The 21,887-nt window shown below is 46.9% G+C and overlaps 1 protein-coding gene across 3 annotated transcripts in view; it reads right to left on the reverse strand.

Moving 5' to 3' along the window:
* Positions 1-1,706: 1,706 nt before the first annotated feature.
* Sorl1 (sortilin related receptor 1) overlaps positions 1,707-21,887 on the reverse strand; it is a 162,709-nt gene continuing 142,528 nt past the window's right edge. For all 3 annotated transcript variants that reach the window (XM_076924791.1, XM_076924793.1, XM_076924790.1), the window contains exons 33-48: positions 21,304-21,435; positions 20,739-20,865; positions 20,430-20,599; positions 18,445-18,557; positions 17,783-17,887; positions 16,774-16,846; positions 14,551-14,633; positions 13,425-13,524; positions 12,877-13,061; positions 12,522-12,641; positions 10,753-10,917; positions 8,893-9,067; positions 7,827-7,933; positions 5,373-5,565; positions 2,977-3,189; positions 1,707-1,851 (exon numbers count right to left, since the gene is read on the reverse strand). In XM_076924791.1, the coding sequence (XP_076780906.1) occupies positions 1,784-1,851; positions 2,977-3,189; positions 5,373-5,565; positions 7,827-7,933; positions 8,893-9,067; positions 10,753-10,917; positions 12,522-12,641; positions 12,877-13,061; positions 13,425-13,524; positions 14,551-14,633; positions 16,774-16,846; positions 17,783-17,887; positions 18,445-18,557; positions 20,430-20,599; positions 20,739-20,865; positions 21,304-21,435 (2,129 nt within the window). In that variant the 3' untranslated portion in view covers positions 1,707-1,783. The remainder of the gene's footprint in view (positions 1,852-2,976; positions 3,190-5,372; positions 5,566-7,826; positions 7,934-8,892; positions 9,068-10,752; positions 10,918-12,521; positions 12,642-12,876; positions 13,062-13,424; positions 13,525-14,550; positions 14,634-16,773; positions 16,847-17,782; positions 17,888-18,444; positions 18,558-20,429; positions 20,600-20,738; positions 20,866-21,303; positions 21,436-21,887) is intronic.

A 21,887-nucleotide genomic window follows, 5' to 3' on the forward strand; every position in this document is an offset into this window, starting at 1 on the left:
ATTCCAGTCTGGGGGGAAAATAGAAAAAAAAAAAAAAAAAAAAAAAAGAGCGTGAGAGGAAAGAGGAGAAAAATGATTTGTAAGAAGACTCCTTATCCCCAGCGTGTGACCCCAGGAGCTATAGCCACGTGGCACACTACGTATATACAGGCCAAAATACTCATTTAATATACATATATATGCTAAGAAAAAATGGCTTTTGTTTTCCAAATAATCCTTAGGTAAACTGAGACCCTATTACCACCCAAGAATGATACTTCTGGTTAAAAGAAAGCAAGCACTTGTGAGGAGGGACACGTTGCACAGGAAAGAGGCAGGTTTCACAAAACTTGCATATAGAAGACATGTGTTTAGAGGCATAACTTTGGGATATTCGAAGAGCTTGCTGCTTTTTCCGCTGGGAGGAAATCCTCAGTGAGGTTGTCCATACAGCACAGGTCATGACAGATTGGACATCAGTCCCTACACGTCAGGCTGAAGGACGGGTTGAGGCCACAAGGGAGTCTGAAGAACTTTCAAGTGGCCGTTGACACGAAACAAAGGGGTCGGGGGCTCGTTTAGACAATCGTGGCGTTTCACAGAGAAAGCGAATGATCAAATCTGCTGATGGAGAGGTCAAATGCTTCAGTCATCTCCATCCCTGGCAATACATACAAACGTTCTGTGGATGGCTGGGGGCACAGGCTAGGGAAGCAGAAGGAAAGGGAAGGAAGGGATCCAGAGAAGGCACAGACCAAATTCAAAATGACTGCATATATCAGAATGGACTTTTGAGGCTGCATCAGCGGTTAAAACCCATTATAACATTTTACGTTTGAGATTCTTTGGTGGTGAGTGAAAACGAAAGGAAAGCTCAAATTTAAAAATGGAGACATGGTATACATTTGCAGTGCATATCTATCATGGCACGGATCTAGAACTTTCTCCCACAACCACAGTACATTTTTTTTTTCAAGTGACAATGATCCCAGTGTATAAGAAAGCAGTGTCATCACTTGGCAGCTTCCAGAGGTACACTTTGTACAGAGACATGCACAGTAAAAGCCCACGGATTCCTAGAAGACAGGGACTATGGCTTGCAGGTCTTCCCAGGCTACAGGGCAGTTGAATTGGAATCTAGCAGTAACTTAGAATTCTCTTCTGCCAAAGACCTGTCCCTGACCCACGAGCAAATAAAAACAGGTTGTTCCTGCTCCCCACCCCAACCCTGTTGGGCAAAGGGTCCTTCACACATAGGGTTTTAGGCAGCCACTAAAATATGGCCTTATACAGAGTCCCAATAAATAAGCAAAAACAATAGCACAGAACCTTCCCCGACAAGACATCCACATACTTATGTAAACTAAGCCCAAAGGAGATGTAGAAGCTGAACAGTATTCAAGGAGAATGTACTCCACCCATCACTCTCTCTTGAAAGTTTTATTAAATACAATTTCTATGTCTTAGAAAGACAAAAAGAACGGTCGACGACTTAACGAAGCAAAATGATCTCACAGACTTAAAAGCATGCCCAGAAAGCACAGCCCTGTAAGACGACATCAGTGTCAAATCAAAATGACGTGGTTACTAGAGTCAACCTGGTTTCAAGTTCACAGTTGATACTACAAAGTTTTTATTCATTCCTTCCTTTCCTCTTTTTTTTTTTTTTTTTTTTTTTTTTTGTAGTTTTGGCCCATATAAAAATAACATATTGCAACTCAAAGTGCATCTTTTAAAATAAACCATCAACTATCTTTATCAAATAAAATATTTACACCATTTGGTTTCTAATGAGAAAAGCTCTTCACGCTATCACCATGGGGACATCGTCTGAGAATCCAGTAATCATGGGAGCATCTTCATCATCCTCTCCTGAAGAGAAAACAGTCAGGCCTCGGTGAGTTCCGGTGGAGTTCTAAATGGCCCACATACCCCCACTCTGCCCGGGCCCACCGAACCCCAGCTAAACCAACACTAACTAGTTCTGAACCCGAGTGGCTTACCTCTACCATGGTCAGGTCACCCTCTCCCCATCCCTAGGTGACCACATTCATTTTAATAGCCATTTCGTGTAAAACCTGTAGAAAGGTGACTCTCATCTCCTACAGCTAAATGTGTGGGTTGGCTTCTCTTACTTGAGTTATCTCTGTATGTATTTATGAATCTGAACTGCTCTGAGGAAATGGAGACTGGGGATGGGGGGATCTTAAGAATTCTGAGGGCAGCTTCCCAGGCTTCATGGCTGTCCCTTCGAGACTCCTGGTGATTAGCCTTTAGTGACTATTGGAGGGCATCCTAATAGACCAACCAACAGGAGCCACCGTAGTCATTCAGGGCGCTCCTGCTGAGTGCTGGTTATCAAGAAAGGAGACAGAGAAGGTAAAGGAATACAGGTGGTGATCTCATAGGATCGCTGGAGTGGAAACACACTGCTCGGTAAACAGAAACGCAGCAACAACTAGTCTATAGGAGAAGTAAACCCAGAAACTCACGTCTGGTGCCTTTCCCACATCCTCTGTGTTACATGACCTGGCTCCTAGCTCTGTCAGCTTATGGCTGGCAGCATGTAAGAACTTCTCATAAGGATCCAAAGATTTCCCTTCCCCTTAACTGTGCATAACCCTGCAGAGTAAGAAGCCTGTACAGGTTGGGTTAGCCATGGAGAACGGTGTGGCTGAATGAAGGGCTTTGCGTAGAAGTTACCAGAGATGTGATACTTTGGTTTTGAAGCCCTCCAGAAGGATTAGACCAGGGTCACGTGGACAAAGCTGAGGATTGTTCTGAAATTTGGGGAGCACTCAAACCCAGGACCCAACACTCCCTCTCACTTCTCCCATTTGGGGCCAGGACTATACAACTAAAGAGAACGTGGTGTTTTAATTAAGGAAGAGGAGAAGGCAAAGATCCCAGGAGTGACACCTGTCCTGCAAGGATGTACTGAGTCTTCCCCGCTTGCTTCCCGGTGTTCCTTGAGCCCTGGTACCCCTGGTTACTTACCTAGGTCATCCCCAGAGGAGAAGATGGCCGAGCCCAGCCTGGAGCTGTAGTGGCTATTGGCAAAGGCTGTAAAACTGCTCTGTAAGCGGCGGTGCTTTGTGTAGAGGATGGCGAAGCCGACACCCAGGCTCAGTAAGATGAGGAACAGGATAGGAACCACCACAGCTGCAACGTCAGGAGACCTGGCAGCCTGGACCATTGCTGTATCTCCCCCTGTGGAGGCAACAAACCCCTTCCAGTGAGCCTCCCATCCGAGAGGGCCAGCCAGAAAAGGATGGACCAGGCAACTTCGCCATGCCCCGCCCACCCACCAAAATAGGGAAAAAAAAAAAAAAAAAAAAAAAGCCCAGCGGTTACAAGGGTTCCAACAAACCAGCTTGCTTTCCTTGTGTGACATGTTCCAGCACATGTGTGAAGCCTGGTGTGAAGCCTGATGTTTCCTAAGTACTTTCCATGAGCCCGCAGACCGTGGGCCTTGCACATGCAAATACAGTAATTACATTAGACTCCCAATCACCGCCTTGTTGGTTATTTAGATAATCTCTTGGAAGGGAGACCTTTGTTGGGGCATCAACACTGATTTCATTAGCATTAGCATTATTACTTAAGGCCGCTCGCTTGCCTTACATAAGAGGATGTGAAATCAGACCACTAATTAACGAGATCGCAATTATTTCCCCTGCTTGGCACCAAAGTCACTCTACATTGCAATTACCTGAAGCTCCGTTAAGTGATATAAACGAGATTCCTTTACTGCAGCAGCGACTCAACAGCTCATGAAGTTTTATGGGGTCCCCCCCCCCCTTTCTCTTAAGTACAAAAAGAGAAACAATGTTTCCATATACAGCTGACGTCTTTAAAAGCTTGCTCCTAAGCCGCTCAGCTAGCTGTAACCTGACAATGATGCTGCCTTCTCAAGATCTTAAACAAATGCCGCCTTTAGCTTTAGATAGCTTTAGATGGCTCGCTGATGGATCCACGGTACCCTCTGGGGCTCTGAAAAAAAGGCCAGTCCCTACTCTTCAGCTCCACACCTGCTGTAGTAGGGGCCATTGTCTTGAGAGTGAGTGAACCTAACCTTCTCTCATTACAGATCTTGGGGCTAGTATAAACTTGGGGCAGGGAAATGGAGGTTTGGAATCTAGCAAAGGAGGCAGTATTTCCTTAAGCATAGTCTCTCCAGACCTTGGGGTTGTTTCCTCGTAGGGGGGGGGGGGCATCTCACAGAGAAAGCAGGGATCCAGGCAGACAGAATGCGCATTCAAATGGACCAGAGAGCAACCATTTCTTGTGGGCTTAGTCTAGCAATTCAGTATGCATGGTCTCTAAATTTCTTTCCTTTTCTAAGCAGGAAATTAATATTTTCAAGTTTATCCCAAATGGTAAGGCGATAAAGAAATCCTCCCCCCCCCCCCGGTGGAGCTGGGAGGAGTGGCTGGACCTCTGAGATCCTAATCAGTCTGACTCCCTAAAAGCAGCTGTCAGGGGATCTCATAACCATTTTTCCCCCCAATGGGTAGTGCACAGACCAACAAGCGGTTTTGCTTCAAACCAGGGCTTATTAAGGAAAAAGTCTATTATCAAGAGTTTTGCTGTTTGTTTTCTGTAGGACCTTCCCAAGGCCTTGACTCTGCCCTGACTCTCCAGAGGGAGGTAGAGGAAGGAAGTATCCACTCTCTGAGAGAGTTTACTCGGGAAGCGTTAACAGTCCAGGATGGGGTGAGCTGACGAATGGCAGGGCTGTTAACATCCTGAAGGCTCTGAGAAGAAAGCCACCAACAAAACTCCTGCTCACCTAGCCTGATGGTTAGTTAGTCTTGTCAGCTTGACCGGATTTACTCCATCTTATGAAGAAAAGACTGAGACATATTTCTGGGCATTTTTTGTGAGGGTCTTTCAGAGGGAGTAAGTGAGGGGAACGCCCCACCTTTAATTTGGGTGGCACTGTCCCCATGGGCTTGGGGCTTGGATGTGATGGAAGAGGAGAAGGAACAAGCTAAGGAACAACATTCTACTTCTGCCTCCTAGGTGCTAATGACCTCGGGCTCCTGCTGCCATGCCTTCTTCTCTGAGATGGACTTTATCTCCCCAAACCCCCAGCCAAATCCTTCCACTCTCAACTTGCTTCTTGTGTTGTATCTAGTCACAGTAACAAGAAAAAAAAAAGAAGTAACTAATACACTACTCAGTGGGGTACCTCGCAATTCCCAGTACCACTGGTGGTCAAGAACTATTTATGGATTCCATCAGTACCCAACTAAGTTGGCACCTAAATGACTTTCTCTGGCACACAGGCAGTCCCTGGAATGCGTTTTAGAAAGATTATCAGAAAAACCATCCCATACCTCTCCTTCCTCAGGACAGGACCCAGAGAGGACGGGCACACGAAGACTCACCTGAGCTCAGTTCATCATACAGCAGCACGGCAGGCTCCCCACAGATCTGGCTACCAAAGAGACAGCGTGCTTGGACCGTAAAAGTGTAATTATGACCCATCTTCAGGTTGGACACTTTAAAGAAGTTGTCAGTAGTATTCCCGAGGTAAGCGGTGAGATTCACAACACTGTCGAACATGTGTATCTCGTAGCCCTGTAAACAAGCACACACTGGACCATTCAGAGGTTTGGATAAGGGACCTGATTACCATTACTGTTCTCTGTTTCTGTTACTACCTCCAGCTATACGTGAGACCTCGCTGCAGGCTTTCTATGGATGCTAATATATGTTAGTTTTCTTGCTAGTTCTTTTGATGATGTGACTGTGATATTAAACTCAGAGAACAGGACTTACCCTACTCACAACGTGCATAAGAGGAAGTGCAAGGTATGGCCGGAGAAGAACCATTTCAACCGTCACATACTCAGGGGGCGGCAGCTGCTGGTGTCCGGCAGTACCAATGCCTCAAAGAGCCAGGGTACCTCAATAATGCTTTGCAGTAAGGGATCTGACTAGTGACACCTCCTGGTGGCAGTGGGTGCAGGCAAGACCAGAGAACATGCAATCAGAAAGGGAGGTAGTTGCCTCCCTACCACAGTGTTGGAAGACCGCTGTCATTCATTTCCTGTCTCCTTGCCTTCTAGCTCTCTCTAGCCTGATCCAGAGCCAGACAGTCTGGTGCATTTAAGACACGGAAGCACTTAAGCAGGTTGCCGACTTTTTTTTTTTTTTTTTTGGTGCTCTTTCTGAAACACATTTCAACATGCTCAAATGCTTCTAAGGAGGACAGGATGAAATAATCTCTCTCCTTGGCGTCTCAGGAAATCCCTGACTACGTTTGTGCTAGGAAAGTGGCAAGCCAGACCCCAGATGCCAGCTGGAATCAGGCTGGTGGCCAGGTTCTCTGCTGCCCTCCAAATGTTCCAGTGCCAAACTCTGTCCCCATCTGAGCCCACCACATTGTCAGTCTCTGTTCCTACTCCATGGACCCTGTCTCTAATGCTAAGCCAGGAGGAGAAGATGGGATCACACTATACCAGGCCTGCACTCTACATTAGAAATGGAACCCTGACCTGTACTCTCAACCCAAAGCTGGGTCTCTGCTGCCCAGATAGGTGCCCCTAATGGCAACTGGATACCAAGCTGGGCTTCCCAACACCTACCTGGCATCCTATCCACACCTCTTCTTACAAGCTAGTAATCAGTATTTACTATCTGGTGGGAATCCACTGTGGAACACTCGTAAAATATTTACAACGAAACAATGTAAAATAATACAATGTACTCTACTTCCTGTTAGGCATTTATGTTTCTTCTTCCTAGCATGAAGTAGACTATATCAAATTTTAATGCATTGCTTTTCTCAGAGTAAAAATCTTAGAATAACTAGATCAGGGACTGTAAACATTTCAATGTGTCTGGTAAGTATTACCAAAGAGCCTTCCAGAACTTTGAACTAACTTATACTCCCAAAGGGTCATTCCCAGTTACTTCCCATACTAGTGATGCTCCCCCAAAGATCTCTGCAGACATCTTGCACATTAGCTTGCTAGGGGCCATTCTTTTCCTGCTCATGGCTGCTGGAATACTTTACTGTTCAGTACACTTTTCAAAATTGGAGTATTTCTGGGTGGATTTGATATTCTTAAGGAAATCTACCACGTAGATATCCCAGATATGGGAGCTATGAGGAGTCTCTCAGATGGTGAGGACTGCCAAGGCCCTGCGCCTGGCTCTCACGTTACTCTGTGTTAAACCCTTGGGCTCTTTGCCTATGCTGTTCCTCCAGGAGAGGAGCCGGGTCCTCACAGCCCTACTGTGTGCTCACACTTTGCTTTCAAGGGGACCAAGCCAGCTCCACTCAATAATGAGTCCACTTTCCTGGGTAAATTGCTTGGATCTCACCCCTCCTTCTTTCCCGTGGTGGACAGAGTACTGGCCCACCAATAGCAAAACCAAGGTATCTTTTCATAAACCAACAAAGTATCTTCGTGCACTTCTTGCTCCTTCTAATTATTCTGGGGAGACAGTGACAAGGTGCTAGGTGGAGCTTGTGGCTCAGTTTCCTGATGCTGGAACCATAGCCTAGCTGTCAAAGGATCGGGAAAGGAAGGGACACTTGGCTCTAATGCTGAGCACAGTCTGGCTTCAGGGAGCACCATGAGCCCCCTACCCATTGCTTTCTTCTGAGGACAAGTGCGTGGCTGGTGAGCGCTGAGTGCAGGTATTCCTGCACTTAATATAAACATTTCACCCATCAGCATATGGTCCTTCCGTTCTCACGGTTCACTACCTCTTGGTGCTTTCCTCTCTTCTTCACGCTGTCTGCCAGCCTGCTGTTAAAGAACCCATCTCTAAAGCAGAGTTACGGTAGCCAGAGGCCCAGGGTCACTGAGGCTGCGTGAGGAACTTACCCTGGTTTCATTGAATTGCTTTTCCTTTAAAGCTAGGCTTTTCCAAAAGAGGAGAACGTGGTCGTTTTCTGTTATGATTTTTAAGGCATCGGGTGCTGATAACGAAACTGAGAGTGTAAAGATTAAGCAAGTTGCAGTTAGTACACATGTATCAGATCCTTTGTTTCCTCATCTAGAAAAAGGCTAAAATTGCTCCCAGCATCCAAGGGCTGGGATAACAAAGATAAAACACGGATGCTGCTCAGTATGACCCCACAGTTGTCATGATTATTAGTCCTTTAACCATGAGATCTTGGACAGTGTCTACAATTATACCCCTTGGGAATCGAGAACAGACAAAAGCAGATGGTGGGCAGAGGCAGCAAGGAAAAAGGAAGGAAGAACAAGTTATGTCTGGACACAGGGCCCTGAGGAGGACATGGAGGACATGAAGATTGGTCCCAGTCCACCACATCATCACCAGGCTAATTGGGCCTGGATGCACGTGACAACCCCTGATACTGTCTGCTGCTATCTAGGCAGCTGAGTTCATGACTCACTCATCGGACAGGAGCCGAACCACGGCCTTGTCACCCTCCATCCTACCCGCCCGATCAGCCTGATCAACAAGAGGGCCGTTGGGAAATGCTGTCGGGCTTTGTAACTCTCTTGAGCATGCCTCTCATAAGACACACTAAGGGAGGGCAGTGTGAAAAAGACTCAGAGGTTGGATGTAGCTCATTGGTAGAGTGCTTGCCTAGCGCTCTAGACACTCTGAGTTAAAGTCCTCGAATTGCACATATATATATATATGTATATATATGTATGTGTGTGTCTTATTTTTTGTATTCTTGAAGTCTTTTGTAAATATATATTATATATTTATCATATATGTTATAATACACACACACACACAGAGTTGTTCTCAGTCTACCTAGCCATAGTCCCTTTATCACAGCCCAGGAAAACCCACATCCCTGCCTGGGTCTGCTATAGCACAAGCAGAGAGAGAGAGAGAGTGCTTCTGTGTCTTAAGACGCTTTGGCCCTCCTCTATGACCAGGCTACAGTGATGTAACAAGGCTCACCTGTGGTGATTTTTATGCTGGAATCCTTGCTCATGTTTCCCAGCTGAACAATGATATGGTATTTCCCTCCAGGTTCCAGCTTGCCAAGGCTGTACTCCACAGTACTGTTGCGGGATCTGACCTTGTAGCTCCTGTCCGTCTTTCTGATCAGATCTTTCACTGCAATGGCGTAGAACTAAGACGAACAGAGGGAGGTACTAAGTAGCTGTCAGAAGCAAGGCCCTTTACTTTAAATCAGCTACTGATTATTAACAATACTTTATGCAATTTGTAAATACCATTGTTTAATCACCGTTGTATGGCTGTGGAGAGACATCATTCCCAAGACCACTCTTATTAAAAAAAAAAAAAAAAAGCATTTACAGTTTCAGAGGTTAGACCATTATCATCATGGTGGGGAGCATGGCTGTACAATTGGTGCTGAAGCACTAACTGAGAGCTTTACTTCCTGATCGCCAAACCTCCTGAAACCTCAAAGCACACCTGTAGTGACACACTTCTTCCAAGAGGCCACACCCCCTAATCCTTCTAATCCTTTCAAACAGTTCCACTTCCTGGTGACTGAGTATTCAAACATACCAGCCTATGGGGGACATTCTTATTCAAATTGCCATAGCCTTGGGGCAGTTAACCTATCACCCTGTTTAGGGAACAATAACAAGAGACAATGTCTGTGTGTGTTACACATACAGATACAATTCTTTTTCAGATCCTTCCAACATGCAGTTAGACGTGGAACTCAGGCACGGGGTTGACTATTCTGAACCTCAAAGTTTTAATGCATTTTGGAAAAACTTAATGCCCTTTGGAAAGTCTTTGGGATAGCCAGGGTCCATCTTATAACAAGTATGCATGCCAAGAACCATGTGCATAAGTATCAGCTAGGTGAGGGGTGGAAAGGGGAGAGGAAGGAAAAAGAGAAAGAAAACGAAAGGAGAAAGGGAGATAAGAAAAAAATGAGGGAGACAGGGAAGCAGGACTATGCAAAAGGAAGACAAGGGAGTAAAGAGCCAGGAGGAAAGCAAAATACTCTAGGGAAAGCCACACTTATCAATAGGCTCCCTTCCCTTCATCCTGTCAACAGCTTCTGGACACTGTCAGAGGGAAGGCCATGGATGAGATGTCCAACCCTGAGCTCTAAAGCACGCAGAGCCCTTCCTGCTCTCTCCCAGGCCACTTCTTACACAGGGAGTGCAGAGAGAGGGACACACATAGGTTGCCCAGGAAACTGGATCACTAGGAAGAACATGAGACTCAGCCATTGAGAGGGAACCACACTGCTTGGGTGTGGGTGGTGAGGGGCAGAGGTCACAGCAGTCCAGAGTAAAGAACAGTGGGGGTATTTCTAGGATCGGTGCCTTGAACTTTTATTTTTAGCAAGGGATAGCAAGCTCTCTGGAAAAATCGAGATGGCAGGTATTTCAGGCGTTAAAGGTCTTAGGACCTCCATCACAAATAATCCTGTTGCTAGTGGCACAAAAAGAGACACAGGTCTTAAGTAAGTGAATGGGTGTGGCCTGGTTCCAATTACACATTAATTTAAAAAAATCATCCATAGGCTGGATTTGGCCTGTAGGACTTCATGTGCTGAGCTCCGGTTAATGAAGAGAACATGGGTAGGTGAGAAAGGACCAAGAAACATGGCGGCAGGGAATAAGGGATGAGAGCCAACTCAGAAGGGGTCCCTGTGAAGGTGTATCTCTGACCACACAGACTGGGGGCAAGGCCTGTTGAACTGAGTGAGCTATAATACCTGCATTACCTGTTGTATTGCCAGACTCCTTCTACCCCGGTCCCCACTCCCCTTCCCCGAAACAAGCCAAGAATAGGCACAGTAGCCCACACGCCTCCCCGACTCACCAAGTCCTGGTCAGGAGAGTCATAGGGTGATTCCCACTTGATGATTGCTGAGGTTTTCCCTATTTGAACTGCATGCAGGTGCCGAGGTGGAAGCCTGCTGTCTGGGATCATCTTCACTACAACGTAGTCAGAAGACGGCCCTTGGTAAGGGATCAACACCCGGACCTAGGGCCCAAGCACACACAGGAAAAATAGTAGCACACGGGCTCATACCACCTCTGCTAAACTGCTTTTTCAATAAGCTAACGACATGATCACAATTAAAATTTGATTAGCACAAAATAATATAAAATAGTTCCCTGACTAGATATGCCCTAAACATATGCAAGTATAGATATGCTATATAAACACACATATACACACACATACACACACAGACACATACAGTTATGTGCAGCTTATCTTGTAAAAATCTTTATCACACAACTGTGCTTTTGTAGGAGGAGCTAAGGTGGGAGGAGTAAGGAGAGGAGGAGGAAAAGGAAGAGGAGGAGCCAGAGAGGGCAGAGATGTAGGAGGATGAAGAGTCACACAGGTATGGAGAGCAGTCTCCGGTAACAACTTATATTTAGAGTTAGCTAATTGGGAAACAACCCTAATTCCCTAATTGTATGGGCATATTGTTATTGAACATTACCAAACATATAAAGCCTTTGATTAATATTTAAGCATTAGAGTGTCATTTCTACCGGGCCCACAGCATGGATGGTGGGATGGTCTGGGCATAGCCCAGCCTTGCAGAGACAGCATGGAAGACTAGCAGAGCCATCTTCCACACTGGTATCTCATGGGTGGCAGGGCTGGTGTTTCTGGATGGCCGTTTCTAGCTGCGGCACACACATGGCCTCTGGCCACAGAACATGGCGGCTGAGCTAGGCAGAGCTGCTGCAGCTTAGATAGTGGGCTTGACTAGCAGCTGTTTTATATAATTACTTGAACATGTTTTCCCTCCTAAAAATTAATAATATGGATTCAGATTTTTCCCCAAATGGGTACATTCATCGCTACCTTCTTTTGGACAGTTGTTCTACATTCTACTCCATGGATTAAGCCATAACTGATTTTACCAATCTTTTCTTGAAAGGTTTAGGTTGTTATCAGACCTTTTGCACGCATAAGTAATACTGGCCAATGCACCAGCTTCATTTGTTTCCTTAACCTTGCACATGTTAGAGTCATCTGAAAACGTGAGAAGTTATCTCCATCACTCAAGCCTGTGGGACAGTCTGTGGGGGCGTTTTCTTGACTGATAACTGTCGTGATCAGTCCACTGCAGGCAGTGTCACCCTGGGCAGGTAGTCCTGGGTTCTCTAAGAAAGCAGACTAAGCAGGTCTCAGGAGGCCAGCCATTGAAGCAGCACTCCTCTGTGGCCTCTGCATCAGCTCCTGCCTCTGTTTCTAGCCTTGAGTACCCTCAGTGACAGACTCTAACTTGCAAGATGAAATCACCCTTGTCTTCTGCAAGTTGCTTTGGGTCATGGTGTTCTTCATCTCAATAGAAGAGAGCAAAGCAGGACAGCCCACATACCTTTCTCCACATTTTGGTATATATATGAGTGACACTACAGAGGCTAGATTGCTGGGAATAGGCTTGACAAAGGCATTTTATTTATCTGAATTTGTGATTCATTTGCCCAGTGACCAATGCTCCACCACTAAGCTGCACTTAGGAAATAGACTGTGGGAACTTACCAGGTCCCCCAGTCTAGAGACTTACTACATCTCCTTTAATTACTGGAACTTATGTTCCTCTGGTGCAGAAAGCTTACCAGAAACAAATACTGCTCATCCTTGCTGACGATGACTGTCTTATTGTGGAGCGACGTGGTTAGGCTCCTAGGGTTTCGGTAGAGGTCAAGGAAGGACGTGGCATAGAAAATACCATACACCTAGTAAAGGCAGAGAAAGGGAAAGGCCATCAGCCGATGGGTCGGCATCCTCGTGGTTTGAAATTGCTAACTTAAAACCTTGGAAATGCTTGTAAAGCACCCAGAGAAATCCTTCCTCCACCTTGATTGTGTTGACCATTCCCAGTGTGCACCTGCAAAAGTGACCCTGAAGCAGTTCCTGTTCACACAGAGCTTCTGCTTGAGGAGCAGGTGATGGTCATTCTGGACCACTTACCACATTCTTGGGGCCAGTCCAGATGCACTCCACTGCAGTCTGATTGATGGCCTTGGCTTTGAGACTAGGAGCAGGTGGACTGACGCCTCTGGTCAAGATGTGCTCGAAGGCCAGAGGACTATCCCCCAAGTCTGTCTTGGCCCAGGCAGAAATTTCGTAAGACGTATGAGCTGTCAGATTGCTAACTGTGAAAAAGAAGGAAGTGGGTTGCCGAGGCTGGATGGACATGGGATGACAGCCAAGGATTTGGTTGAGTTTACACACATCCTATTTTTCAATAGTTTGCAAATGTGTTTACTATTTATTAGTATTTAGCAGTGTAAGTCCTAGAGACTGGATAATGTCTACAGCTGACTGTGTGGGCATATAATTGGCATAACACTCCTTGTGTGGCAAGAGGCTTGAGACTCACACCCATCAACCCAACTATCCCAGGAAACCAACACCCGGCTGGGGTGTTTATTGCAGCCATTGCCCTTGCCCCAGTAAATGATCAACCAGCCATATCTTCCCGTTTTACATAGCAACGTAGCTCAGGGTGTTGTTACCTTTGTGTGACAGTGAACTTCCTCCTCGGAAGTTCAAGGTTCTCTTCTCTTGTTTGTGGGCATCAAATGACCAGAAAAGGTTCACAACATAGCCAGTGACCTGCCAAGAACCAGAAAGTGTAAGACACGATGCACTGACATAGTCAGAAGACACAATGACTACACCAGGCACAGCTGGCCTCTTCAGATGCCTTGTTTCTTTCAATGACCAGGTGTTTCTTCCGATTTTTAATAAGCTTCTACTTATGCTACCATTAAGTACATTCGGTTATTTCTAGTAAGTGGAAGTTAATAGGATATCTCAGTTCAGGTTGTGGTCTTTGTCAATGTCAAGAGGTCAACATAAGGGCCGGTTTACAAGACCCACAAAATCAGGAAAGATTCCCTTCCCTAATTCTCCAGTAGAGAAGGTTCTGAACTAAAAGTCATTACATGTGGGAAAACAAGAAAAAAGTCTTGATGGCCAAACACTAGTGACAAGGTCCACTCAAAGCATCTGTTCTATTAGTCCTCTTTGAAAACAAAGAGCAGACAGGATTGTAAGTGTATTTGAGTAGTACAGGGACTCTGAAGACCATCCTGTCACAACATCATGGATAGAGAGAGATGGAAAGAGGAACCAGCAAATGTGGATCTCAATTCGAAAGATCACAGGGACAGATACCCATGATGGAGTGGGTTATGCAGACGGGTAGGTGGGGAGACTGTGGGGTTATGGGAGACACAAAGCATACGGGTTTCCAGGGCATCTCATTGTCCGCGGAAGCTTGCCCTACCACAATGGGAACTCCAGCATTAGTGCCAGCACCAGGAAATCCAATAAAGCTGAAAATTACAGGGTACACATATTCTCTTAACACCAAGTCTTTCTATGCGCTGGAACTGTGAACCATCTAATTATACGGTTAAAGAAGAAAGGCACCAGGCTGAGGCAGAATAATTACATGTGGAGACTTGAGTTGTTTTTCACTGGGAGTGGGGGTGGGGGGGAAGAAGCATGGTCTGGTATTCCAGCACCCACCAGATTAGGTCCTTCATATTTTCTAATCTCTCTGCACTAAGACATCCGAGCTCCCGCACAAAGGAACGCCCCCGTCTAGCTGCCAGTCTGAGAACTCTGAATTACCTTGATGTCACCATCCATGGTCAGGGTAAAGCTCAGAGAGTTTTCATCATAGCTGTCAATGTGGATATTTGGAGCTTGGATCACTAGAAAGAAAGAAGAGTCAGAGAGAAACCACACCATGAAGTAAAGAAGGAGGGACTTCACAGCTTCCTCTCAATAGACAAAGTGGCCTTTCAGCCAGGGAAGAAAGGGCTCCCACGCTGCCTTACACCAGCCATCTTTTACCACCATGTCCCTGACTGAGGCCGGGTCCACTGTTGCTTGGTGAACACACAACAAACTTGGCTCGCTCAGCTGGCCTGGCAATTCAGGTGAGCAGATAAGTGTCATTGGACCAATGTCCCCATACGTAGCCCAGCTTCAGCTTGGCTCTTGAAGCGTCAAGAACCCTCGGAGTGTGTCTCTATGGGGAATAACAATGTTCCAGCCCCTTTTGTGTCCTTTCTGAAGGACGGTTCATGGCTCTAAGAAAAAGTCAGCTTGGACTATAATCATGGCGACCATGGGTGGGTCAGAACTCTCCAGAACCCAATCCCCTCGGCTACAGGATGAGGACAATCCTTCACTCCCAGGAGTTACACAAAACAAGAAGCAAAGTGTGGGGCATGCAAGCACACCACACGTGGCTGCCTGCTCACTGGTGCCAGGGCTAACCTGTGCCATCCATCCTGGATGAACCTGGCTGCTATCGATGCTCTTTGTCCTTCCTCTTTCTTCCAATGTCACTAGGGCCCAAGGGGAGTTACACAAAACAAGAAGCAAAGTGTGGGGCATGCAAGCACACCACACGTGGCTGCCTGCTCACTGGTGCCAGGGCTAACCTGTGCCATCCATCCTGGATGAACCTGGCTGCTATCGATGCTCTTTGTCCTTCCTCTTTCTTCCAATGTCACTAGGGCCCAACACCCTTGGGTGCAGTACAGAACTACCCTCTACACACAGCCCGAGCAAAACACACGAGGAGCTGAGACTCGGCCAAATCACAGGGAGAGAATGAAGGAAACCACAACCTGGGATAATTTTGAGATGCAGATTTGTCTTGTGTTTACTGAATTCAGGAACAGTACCTCCCTTCTTTTGGATTTTAATAGTCTGTATACTTTGGCCTGGATTTTCATGGAGACGACAGGCTCTCAAAAACAGTGGATTCGGCACAGCCTCTTTATAACCTGCCAGCATTCTGCCTGCTGACTGGCTAGCAGCATTAACTCTGACTACCTCCTTCTTCCAATCGTCATAGTCCCGCAGAATTCACAGTAACTAAAGAGTCTTCATCTCTCAGAACTTCTCATAGACTCAGATGAAAACAGAGTCACCCAATAGCATCCCATGCCACAGAGATCGGTTAGTTCTAATATCTGCCAGGCCATGGGGTGGAAGTCCCCAGGGCCACAGCTCTGCTGAGAAAACCACTCAGGAGGATGGGCTTCCCTCCAGGGCTCAGTGGGTACTGGGACCCTTCATCCAGATGCTTCATCCCACTTACCCTCCAACTGAGCCTTTGCTTCCCACTAGATACCAAGGATGGAGTGAAGCAGATGGCAAAGGTCTCAGCCCCAGGAGGCCCACACACAGGATGGGGGACAGCCTCTCAGCAAGCAGGGCAGCCCAGCAGGCCCAGAGAGCTCAGCCCAGGGGAGGTGTGCAGTAGGAAGGCTGAGAGCACAGGCTTTGGAGTCAGGCGTGGACAGCTCTCTAGCCCCAGGGTTGCTGTTTACATGTGTCCTAGGGCAAGTGACACACCACATTCCACTCCCTTGCCTCGCAGCTGTTCTGAGGGACCAACCAGATAAACTCATGGGTGCCGAGCACTGAGGGTCAGCTCCACTCCGGGGCTATGTGTCACCCTTAGTCCTGACGTAGCTTGTCAATGTCACCAAAGAAGGTGGCACAAACATCAGTGAGGCACCTTAACAACTCACAAATGAGTGTGCAAGCCGTGTCCAGCTCTGGTGAAAAGGGACTCCTATGTTAAAAGTTGCACAAACTCACAAAGGGGACCTGGCGTAACAACTTCTGTCGATCAATGGTTGGAGGGAAAATAACACCCAATGGCTGCCCCAAAAGGCTTCATATTTTGTGACCCCGAAGGGTACCTGTGCTGGGGAAGAGGAGGCTCTGAGGAGCTTTCTAACCTATGCTTCTCCTTTCCAGCTCAATGAAGGTCATTTCCAAGGGCTTCCTTCTCTCTTCTATAAATCCGCAAGCGCCAGCATCATTTACCTTTTCCTTTTATGGTGGTGATAGATTTAGAGTCGCTCCAGTTTCCTATCCCGCGACTCGTCACCGCAGCCACCTTTTCAAATCAGAGTGTGAGTTAATAGGAAAGAAAAGTAACACACCATACAGTGAGAATTCCGAATAAGCTAAATGGCGAAGACTTTAGCAGTGAAGGCAGAAAATAAAAATATAAACCGAGTGACCCAGGATATACAGAGGCCCCAGCAAATGAAATAAGAGGGCCATGAGGCAAAAAGGATTATCATAGGCCTAAGAATATAAAATTTCTATTTTATATTTAATATATTTTATATTTAATATAGCCTATTGATATCCAGAGTCTTCTAAAGAGTGTGTGTGTGTGTGAGTGTATGTGAATGTGTGTGTAAGTGTGAGTGTGGGAGTGTGTGAGTGCATGAGTGTGTGTGTGTGAATGTGTGTTTGTGAGTGTGTGACTGTGTGTGTATGAGTATGCGTGTGAGTGTATATGAGTATGTGTGTGTATGAGTGCGTTTGTGTGTGTGAGTATGTGTGTGTTTGTGTGTGTGTGCATGTATGAGATCTTTAAGCTCTATATCCATAGACACATGTATGCCAATATGAAAGGAATCCTAGAGAAATCGTCAGTACAGGGAATGTCCAGGGAGTGTGTCTTTATGGCTTTAGTAAATACCCTTTACGTAAAATCTATCTCCTTTATGCTAAATATATTAATACTGCGTTTCATAAGAACCTCACAAAATTGGTTTATAAATGCCACTTAGCACCGTATTGCCCCATAGCTAATGATAAGCAGAAATGGGATGCATACAAAAGTACAGAGCCCAGAGGCAACAGAGTGTCTGGTTAGAAGCGGGAAGGGCTGCATTACCGCAGGTTCCTGGTTATCTCAGAGGGAAGCCGGGCTTCTGCCTTAAAGACACTGAACTGGGTACTGTGTAGCGCTGACCAAGGGAGGCATCGCCCTGTGCTTTAGGACTGACCGGCGGCTGCGGAGGGTGTAGACACTCACTCTGACGGTGTAGAGGGCGTTAAGCAGTAAATTCTTTATTTCCGTAGAGTTGCTGGCAGCTCTCTGGGAGGCCCACATCTTGGATCCACTCCTGCTGTATTCCACCTACAGGGTATCAGCAGAAGAAAGTGGTAATCAGAGGCCTGGCCTGTCTAATACCTTGTAAAGACTCACACACGTGGGATGGCGGGATGGCGGGATGGCGGGAAGGCGGGAAGAGAGAGGTATGGCACTGTGTTAATTGGCAACTTGGGAGGCTCTAGACACCCCTGGGAGAGGAGGCTGTGGGTAACCCTGCAGGTGTTTATCTTGATTAGAATAGTGAGGTGTAGCTAGCACATCCTGTTCCTGGGCTGTACACTTGGAGAAAGGGAGCTGAGCACAGGCACCCACTGCTGCTTCCCGACTGTGGATACCACGGGGCTGGCTATTTCAGCTCTTAGGTCCTTGAACTCCCTGCCATTGCAGACCGTATTCTTGAACAGTCAGTAAACCTTTCTCCCTTAAGTTGCTTTGCCAGGATATTTTATCACAGCCATGGGAAAAGACGGTAAGAGAGGATGCAGCGACCTGACAGACAGAGCCATTCTCCACAGCACCAAAACACATCCTAGTGACCTGAAGCTCTCTGACACCAACACCAGTGTTCAAACAGTACTTACAATGTACTCTCGAATGAGGCCATGGGTGTGAACGGGAGGAGCCCAGTGCCCAAGAATCACACCTTCTTCTTCATTGTTCAGGGAGAGCTGGAGATTCCGAGGGGCATCTGGCACTAGAAAGCAGGCAAACCAGAAGCTATGTTCAAATTACTTGATCGTATGCGTAAAGAAAGAGACTCTACCAACAAGCAGTTGGAACTGACACATGAATTCAGGAAAAAATACATGACACAGGAATCAACAGGTAAATGATGAAAAGTATAGTTTGACATCACTAGTCATGAGGGAGGAGCAAATCCAAATGACAAGATATCCTTTAACCCAACAGTGGCGGCTAGCATCGATCGGAAGAACAAGAAGCCAACAGAAGCTTGCACAGTAGCAGAGACAGAAGAACCTACTACTGGTGAGATTATCTCCCACTACAGATTATTTCCCAAACTCTAGCATTAGTGCTGTGACTCAGTATCCCCACGACTGGGTCCATACATCCAAAGAAATATGTATACCTACATCCCATGGGTCTGCAGCAACTCACAGCACCCGAGATGCGAAATCAACACAGATACCCCTTCAGTAGACAGAAAGTGTGATGTATACATACAGTGCAGTAACATTTGATCATAAATAATGATGCCCTGCCATTTGTGGCAGCATGGATAAACCTGGAAGGCATTATGCATCAAGTGAAACAAGCCGAGTCCCAAAAGGTGAATCCTGGCTGTTCTCACTTCTATGGAGAGACTACAGAACTACACAGCAGTGCAGAGACTAGTGATTCCCAAGCCTGCAAGAGTGGAGTGGTGGGAGAGGGCTGGAGAGAAAAATGGGTGGAGAGAAAAAGCTGGAAGGTGGCCTGGTGTTAAACAGCACAGCTGGACAACTCTTATTCAATTAACACTTAAATACTAATTGAATATCTTAAAATACGCAGCAGCGGAGAGGAGTCTGCACATTCCTGATACCAAGAGCCATCTACTCTAAAGGAAGGAGCAGGTGGGAAACCCTCTTAGAACCTGTTATGTTTTTTAAAACTTAGCAACAAAATGCCGACGACATGCCTCGTATTAATCAGGGCATCGAAACTGTCGGGTACCAGGAAGTACCCAGGAAAGGAAAATAGCAGCAGAAACTAGGCAAGAAATACCGAAAGGAGGGTGGAGACAATGGTACGGAACAGCTGAAACTCGCTTCTAAAGGGTAAGAACATTCTGGGCTGTGGTAAGGAAGACTAGCCTTCACACCTCACACCAGACTGGAAAACCTCAGCTGTAGCACTTCCACACAAGCAAGGAGTGGGCGTGCATCCTCACACATTAAAGTGCAGATACGCACATGCTCAGTCAGGAGCATCCTCAGGAAAAGGTCTGCTACAGGCTCCAGTGATGATATCCTGGGGGCTGGGGAAATAGTTCATGGGGTAAAGTACTTCCTGAGTAAGTCTAAGGGACCTGAGTTCAGATCCCCAGCACCCACGTAAAGGTTGGACACGGTGGCCAAGTGTCCATAGCCAGCCGGCCTAGCCCAAACAGAGAGTTCCACATTCAGTGAGAGGCACAATCTCGAAAAATAAGAGGGAGAGCGCATGACAGAGAGACCCAGAGTTGGCCTCCGGTCTCCCACAAGCATATAAGGTATGTACACGTGTAAGCATGCTCAGCCATACTTCCTCATATACCCCAAACACCACAAACTTTAAAACTGCATTATAAATGGGTGTGACTGTGCACGTCTTTCATCCGAGCCACCTGGGATGGAAGGACAGGAAGAGCGCAGATTCCAGGCCTGCCTGGGCTGCAAGTTCGAGGCCAGGTGCAAATTAGTGAGATCCTGTCTCACTAATAAAATTAAAAAAAATAAAAATAAAATAAAGGGGCTCGGGGTGTAGCTCAGTGGTAGACCGCCTTCGAAAATGTGCAGGTCCCTGGGCTCAACCTCCAGGATCCCATGTTCATCCCTGAGAACCAATCAGCTGTAATACTCACAGCCTTCTGGGGTCCTGAGGGTCACAAAGTCATTGGTGTTGTGCATCTTGCCGAGGCAGTGCACCTGGACCTTAACCTGGTACGTGGTGTCTGGCTTCAGGACTTTTAGCACAGTGCTTGTTTTATTGCTGTGGGTTTCCAGGGTCTTCCATATGCTCTCTCCAACCACCCTGACCAAAACAAGTAGGACACTGTCACAGAGAGGCAGTGTGGGGGGGTGACAGACCGGTATGAGCCCGCTAACGAGTTCTCCCTGTGCATCACAGGAGAACTCACGGGGCATCCGTGTCCGCAGCTAAAGGGACCCACCTGTAGTAGACGTTGTATACACAAGAAGCGGATGGCATTTTTTTGGGCCGCATCCAGGTCAGAGTCACATCCCCAGAGAAATCAGCTGTCCACTGAAGATTCTGGACTTTATATACAGTTAACTCATCTACAGAGATGCAGAGAGAGGGAGAAGTCCAAGAAAATTCTACCTTACAAATCCTTTCCTAGGTGTTCCTAAATTTCTGACTGTATTTCCTCATGCATTTTACCTTCCCTGGCCTGATCGGTTTTAAGCTTCATTCTCAATAGAAGACACTGCAGGGTGAAGGATGCCATGCACTCTACACAACAGGCCTCAGTTAACCCCACCTGCAGCACGGGGCTCTGTGGGAGCAATGGCCTTGTTTACTTCTGCAGGGGTAGAGATCGTGGGGACCACACACCGAGGCTTCACTGCCAGGGGAGAGCTGGCTCGGCATGTTCCATCAGAATCGGACCACACCTTCCCTCAGCTGGTGCTCCCAGGTTGAACACAGTTTCAAGTGGAGCCAGAGTTCCAAGGGTCCCAGCTAGAAGCCCCGTGTAGAGCAGGGCCGTGACTCACCGCTGCAGGCCTTCTCATCGCTCTCATCGGAGCAATCCAGGAAGCCATCGCAACGCTCCAAGAGCACGATGCACGCCTCGCCATCCTCACACTTGAACTCCCTGCTCGTACAGGTCAAGGTGCTGTGAGTGGCTGAAATACAGAGAACCTCCTTAAACCCAGCGGGAAAAGATATACTGCATGCTGTGGCTGGGCCCAGGGTCACCACATTTAAGGAAAGTGGGCTGGCTCCTTTGAACTACTGATCTCCAAGATTCTCCAGAAAAAACATAACGGTGCTGGCCATGCAGTGGTAGCGCATTTAATTGACTAGCATCTCTCTTTAGGAAGATTGGGAGTTTTCAGAGTCAAACAGACCAGATAAGGGTTTTGCTTATGCTTGGTTTTGAGACTGAGTCTCAAGTATTTCAGCCTTGCCTCCAACTCGGTATACCCCCGAGAATGTTGAACTTCTGATCCTCCCGTCTCCATCTCCTGGGTGCTGCAATTACAGACATGTACAGCTCTGCCCCGGTTTATGCGGTGCTGGGGATGAAACCCGGGGCTTTCTGCGTTAAGAGACATCCTGGCTGGTTCTATATCAA

Source organism: Arvicanthis niloticus, chromosome 26, assembly GCF_011762505.2.
Source record: "Arvicanthis niloticus isolate mArvNil1 chromosome 26, mArvNil1.pat.X, whole genome shotgun sequence".
Classification (NCBI taxonomy): domain Eukaryota; kingdom Metazoa; phylum Chordata; class Mammalia; order Rodentia; family Muridae; genus Arvicanthis; species Arvicanthis niloticus.